Consider the following 6,348-nt stretch of genomic DNA (forward strand, 5'->3'; position numbering starts at 1 on the left):
CGCCTCCGCCGCCTCCCCCGCCGCCCCCGCGGAAGAGATCGGTGGCGGGGCGCAGCGCAGCGCCCAGGACAGCGGGCAGCCAGGAGCCGCCCAGCCCGGCCCGGCGGCGTCCAGTCCAGTCCAGCCCAGCCCGGCGGAGCGGGGGGAGCGTCCGTCCGCCCGCGGCCCGAGCGAGCGAGCGAGCGAGCGGGCCTCCCGGCCTCCGATGCCGGCCGGAGCCCTGGGACGGCGCTGAGCAGGGCGGCCCCGGGGCCTGGGCCCTCCCGGCCCCCCGGCCCTCCCGGCATGGCCTTCCCGCAGCTCGGCTACCAGTACATGCGGTCCGTCTATGCCCCCGAGCGCCCGGCCGGGGGCAGCGGGGGCGCCGGGGGCGCCGGGGGCAGCGGGGGAGGCACCGGGGGGGGCACCAGCGGGGGCCCGGGCGCGGCGGGCGAGGCGTCGGCCCCCGGGGGTCTGTCCAGCGTGCTGTCCTCCTTCTACGGGGTCGGGCCTCCCTACGCCGCCGCAGCCGCCGCCGCCGCCGCCGCCGCCGCCGCCCAGGGCTACCGGGCCTTCCTGCCCTACGCCGCAGACCTGCCCCTCTTCCCCCAGCTGGTAAGCGGGGAGCGGGGGAGACGCCCGGCCGGGAGCGGGGGGCGCGCCCCGGGCCTCGAAGACGCAGAGGGGAGGGCACCGGGGCCTAGTGGACAGAGCCCGGGCCTGGGAGCCGGACGGCCCTGGGATACTAATAATGATTATAACGAATAACCGTGGTATTCGTTAAGCGCTTACTACGTGCCGAGCACTGGTCTAAGCACCGGGTTGGCGACAGCGGCGCTCCAGCGCTTAAAACGGTGCTGGGGGAGAGCACCGTGGCCTAGTGGACAGAGCCCGGGCCTCGGAGCCGGACGGTCCTGGGATGCTAATAATAATTATAACGAATTAGAGAAGCAGCGTGGCTCAGTGGAAAGAGCCCGGGCTTTGGAGTCAGAGGTCATGGGTTCAAATCCCGCTCTGCCAATTGTCAGCTGTGTGACTTTGGGCAAGCTACTTAGCTTCTCTGTGCCTCAGTTCCCTCATCTGTAGAATGGGGGTGAAGAGTGTGAGCCCCCCGTGGGACAACCTGATTACCTTGGAACCTCCCCAGTGCTTTGCACATAGTAAGCACTTAATAAATGCCATCATCATCATAACGAATAACCGTAGTATTCGTTAAGCGCTTACTATGTGCCGAGCACTGGTCTAAGCACTGGGTTGGCGACAGCGGCGCTCCAGCGCTTAAAACGGTGCTGGCGGAGGGCACCGTGGCCTAGTGGACAGAGCCCGGGCCTCGGAGTCGGACGGCCCTGGGATACTAGTAATGATTATAATGAATAACCATGATATTCGTTAAGCGCTTAATACGTGCCGAGTACCGTTGTAAGCACTGGGGTGGAACGGCGCTTGGCACAGAGTAAGTGCTTAACACCCGTTGCTGGGTAGGGATCGTCTCTATCTGTTGCCGAATTGTACTGTCCAAGTGCACGGTAAGCGCTCAATGAATACGATTGAATGACTGAACGAATGAACAAATACCGATTTGTACTTCCCAAGCGCTTAGTCCAGTGCTCTGCACACAGTAAGCGCTCGATAAATACGATTGAATGAATGAACGGGTGAACAAATACCGATTTGTACTTCCCAAGCGCTTAGTCCAGTGCTCTGCACACAGTAAGCTCTCAATAAATATGACTGAATGGACGAATTATCATTATTATTATTACATGGTAATCAGGTTGTCCCACGTGGGGCTCATAGTCTGAATCCCTATTTTAAAGATGGAGTGACGGAGGCCCGGAGAAGTGAAGTGACTTCCCGAGGTCACAAAGCAGACAAATGGCGGAGCCGGGATTAGAACCCACGCCCTCCGACTCCCAAGCCCGTGTTCTTGCCACTAGGCCACGCTTCTCATCCCGGCTCCTCGGCTCATCTGCTGCGTGACCTTGGGCAAGCCACTTGGCTCCTCTGGGCCTCAGTGACCTCGACTGCAAAATGGGGTTGAGCCTGGGAGCCCCACGTGGGACAGGGACTGTGTCCAACCTGGTTTGCTTGGATAATAATAATAATAATAATGGGGTTTGTTCTGCGCTTACTATGCAAAAAGCACTGTTCTAAGCGCTGGGGAGGTTACAAGGTGATCAGGTTGTTCCACGTGGGGCTCCCAGTCTTCATCCCCATTTTCCAGATGAGGTCACTGTGGCCCAGAGAAGTGAAATGACTTGCTCCAAGTCACACAGCTGACAAGTGACGGAGGCAGGATTTGAACCTATGACCTCTGACTCCCAATCCCGGGCTCTTTCCACTGAGCCATGCTGTTTTCTCTGCTTGGGTCCACCCCAGCGCCTAGTCCAGTGGCTGGCACCTAAGAAGCGTTGAACAAACACCATTATTATTACTATTGGTGGTAGTAGTAGTAGTAGTAGTAGTAGTAGTAGTAGTAGTAGTAGTAGTATCTCGGAGGAGATGGTGGAGGGCAGCCGTCCCTCCTGACTCGTGCGGCCCTGGTGCTTCTCCCCTGCAGGGCGCCCAGTACGAGCTGAAGGAGAGTCCGGGGGTCCAGCACCCGGCCTCGGCGCCCAGCTTCCCGCCCCCGCCTCCGGCCTTCTACCCCTACAACCAGTATCAGTTCGGGGACCCGGCCCGGCCCAAAAACGCCACCCGCGAGAGCACGGCCACGCTGAAGGCCTGGCTGCAGGAGCACCGCAAGAACCCCTACCCCACCAAGGGCGAGAAGATCATGCTGGCCATCATCACCAAGATGACCCTCACCCAGGTGTCCACCTGGTTCGCCAACGCCCGGCGGCGGCTGAAGAAGGAGAACAAGATGACCTGGGCGCCGCGGAGCCGGACCGACGAAGAAGGCAACGCCTATGGCAGCGAGCGGGAGGAGGAGGAGGAAGAAGAGGACGACGAGGACGACGACAAGCGGGACCTGGACCTTGACCTGGACGACGACGAGGAGGAGGAGGAGGAGGAGGAGTTGAGGAGGGTGGTGGTGGAGGACGACGAAGGGGCGGCGGGCCGGGGTCGCCCCCAGGACCCCCCGGAGGACGAGGAGGAGATCGATTTGGAGAACTTAGACGGGGCGGGCGCCGGGCCCGAGCCGCCCCGGGACTTGGGGCGGGCCCAGAGGCGGGGCCCCGGCTCGGACTGCGGGAGCAGCGACTCGGACGGGTCCGAGGGCCTGGAGGAAGGACCGCCGCCCCCTCCCCCGGCCGCAGGACCGGCCCTGGCCTCCCCCCCGACGGGCCCGGCCCGGCCCCGCGCCCCGGCCCCGGCCCCGGCCCCGGCCCCGAGGAAGCCCAAGATCTGGTCCCTGGCGGAGACGGCCACCAGCCCGGACACCCCCCGGCGCTCCCCGCCCGGGGTGGCGGCGGCGGGCCCCCCGTCGGGGCTGCGGCTCGGCCCGGCCCCCAGACTCCTCTCCGGCCCCTTGGCCAAGTTCCCCGCTTGGGCCTCCCGGGCTTTCCCGGCCCCTCCGCCCGGCCCCGGCCCCGGCCCGACCCCGCTCGCCCTCCTCAGCGCGGCGCCCCCGCCCCCTCTGGGCCTGCCCGGACCCGCCGCAGGACTCGAACCCGGACCCGCCTTCGCCCGCCCCGCCGAACCCGAGGCTGGAACAGGTGATTGCGGGGGAAGGGCCCGGGGAGGGGGGGGGAGGGGGAGAGCGAGACCCCCGGGGGAGGAGGGACGGGGGGAGAGGAGACTCCCATTGGGGTGGGGGCGTCTCAAGGACCGGACCCTTCCCCCCCTGAACTCTCTGGCCCTCGGCCGGTCCTCCCCTGCAGAGATTTCTCGCGCCTTGGACGTGGAGACCAAGTGGCTGAAGACGAGGACGGCTTTCCAGCCTGTGGCCAGGAGGTAAGACGAGGGGGGTGGGGGGGGGGGGGGGGAGTGGGAGAGAGGCCTCCAAGAGGAGATGGACAGAAAGAAGAGAGCGCTTTCGGGGTGACCAGCCCTGGGGAAAGGGGCCTTTGGACTTTCACAACCAGAAAAACTCCCCGTCTCCCCACGCCTGGGGATACGGACACACACACGCACAAGTTGGACTTTTACAACCAGAAAAACTCCCCGTCTCCCCACGCCTGGGGATACGGACACACACAATCAATCAATCAATCAGTCAATCGTATTTATTGAGCGCTTACTATGTGCAGAGCACTGTACTAAGCGCTTGGGAAGTACAAATTGGCAACAAATTGGCACACACACACGCACAAGTGTGTGCACATGTAGGCCTCCGCTCAGGGCGAGGGTCCGAATCTCCTCCAGGTTGCCCGGCCCGGGTCCAGGACACTGCCCCTCGTCCCATCCCCTCCTCCGGGACCCCGGCCCGGATTGCCCTATGGCTCTAACTTCTACCTTCTTTAATTCGGTTTCTGGGTGCTTAGTACAGCGCTCTGCACACAATGAGCGCTCAATAAATACGATTGAATGAATGAGTGAATAAGCGGAAGAGACCAAATCAATCGTATTTATTGAGCGCTTACTGTGTGCAGAGCACTGTACTAAGCGCTTGGGAAGTACAAGTTGGCAACATATAGGGACAGTCCCAACCCAACGGTGGGCTCAGAGTCTAGAAGGGAGAGACAGAGAACAAAACCAAACATATTAACAAAATAAAATAAATAGAATAGATATGTACAAGTAAAATAAATGAGTAATAAATATGTACAAACATATATACAGGTGCTGTGGGGAAGGGAAGGAGGTAAGACGGGGGGGATGGAGAGGGGGAGGAGGAGGAGAGGAAGGAGGGGAAACCAAACCACCCCCGTATCGCCTTTGTCATAATCACGGTGGTACTTGTTAAGCGCCTACTACGTGCCGAGCAGCGTTCTAAACGCCGAGGGGTTCGAGTTGAACCGAAGGCCCCAAAGCCTCCTCGGGCGGCCTGGGGACAGGGGCGGCTCACGCCCCCTTCCCCGAGATATCCATTAAATCTTTTCTCCTGTGTCCTGTCTCTGTCTCTCTCTTCCAGACCCCAGAACCTCCTGGACGCTGCTCTGGCTTCGCCGCCCCTCTCCTCCTCCTAGCCCTTCCCTCCGTTAGACCGATGTAAAAGCCCCCCGCGCCGTCCGCATGCCCGTGTCCGGAAAAACCCACAAAACAAAACGAAAAGCCCCTTCCTCATCACAGCCCCTCCCTCCCTCCCTCCGACTCCCGGATCCAAACCGCTTCTGTCCTCTCCCCTGGATTATCCGAGTGCGGAAGGTCTTGGGGAAAATTCCGTGAGAATTAGATGTGTCGGATATTTTTTTTTTGTATATACAGTTAAAAAAAAATGTACATACGTGTGAACCAAATTGTACAAGAAAGTATCTATTTTTGGCTAAATAAATGAACAGTTGCCACTTTGACTATAGCCCTTGGGAGTCCAAGCCCCGTTCCGATGGGCTTGAACGATTTATTTTCTGGGGGGCCGAGCTGCCGGGAGGGAGAGAGGGGGGCGGGAAAGGGGGAGATGGGTGGGGGAGAGAGAACAGAGAGGACACAGAGAGACCCAAGACGGAGAGGAAAGCAAAATCACACACACACACACACACACACACACACACACACACACACACATTCATTCATTCATTCATGTAGCGAACATAGGCCCGGTCAGTCCTTGTCTGTTTCGGATAGAAAGGCTAGTATTCTTTCAATAATTCAATCGTATTTATCGAGCGCCGACTGTGTGCAGAGCACTGTACTGAGCGCTTGGGAAGTACAAATCGGCAACATATAGAGACGGTCCCGACCCAATAACGGGCACACAGTCGCCCTCCAAGTCCCCGTGTGTCCCCACCGGCGAAGCCCCTGAGGGTTTGTCATTCAATCAATCGTATTTATTGAGCGCTGCCTGTGTGCAGAGCACTGTACTAAGCGCTTGGGAAGTCCAAGTTGGCAACAGATAGAGACGGTCCCTACCCAACAGCGGGCTCACAGCTGCTGTGGCCACCGTGCCTTTGCCTTCTAGACTGTGAGCCCGTTGTTGGGTAGGGACCGTCTCTATATGTTGCCAGTTTGTACTTCCCAAGCGCTCAGTGCAGTGCTCTGCATGCAGTAAGCGCTCAATAAATACGATTGAATGAATTGAATGAATGAAATCGTCCTGGGACAGCTTGTGAGTGGGGGTCCCGGGGGGGGCGGGGGAGCTTGTGGAGGTGAGGAGTGGGCGTCCTGTTTGTGGGTTGTAACTTTATTGTGGACAACTCCCGGGAAACGAACTGGGCTCTATGGTCGTGGGTGTGTCTCCGTGGGAGTTGTGTCTGCCCCAGCTGGCTGTGTGGTGTGGATCTGTGGCAGCCCCTTCCCCTCTGCCTCGCCCCCTCCCCTTCGCCCCCT

General features: G+C 60.2%; 1 protein-coding gene across 1 annotated transcript; it reads left to right on the forward strand.

Annotated features, from left to right (window-relative positions):
• The first annotated feature begins 227 nt into the window (after nt 1–227).
• On the forward strand, nt 228–5,375 carry IRX3 (iroquois homeobox 3). Its single transcript, XM_038754208.1, has 4 exons — nt 228–594; nt 2,540–3,638; nt 3,804–3,876; nt 4,997–5,375. The coding sequence occupies exons 1-4, from the start codon at nt 286–288 to the stop codon at nt 5,049–5,051; spliced, it is 1,536 nt and encodes a 511-aa protein (XP_038610136.1). The 5' UTR covers nt 228–285; the 3' UTR covers nt 5,052–5,375.
• Nucleotides 5,376–6,348: the final 973 nt, after the last annotated feature.

The sequence above is a fragment of the Tachyglossus aculeatus genome, chromosome 11 (genome assembly GCF_015852505.1).
Source record: "Tachyglossus aculeatus isolate mTacAcu1 chromosome 11, mTacAcu1.pri, whole genome shotgun sequence".
Classification (NCBI taxonomy): Eukaryota; Metazoa; Chordata; class Mammalia; order Monotremata; family Tachyglossidae; genus Tachyglossus; species Tachyglossus aculeatus.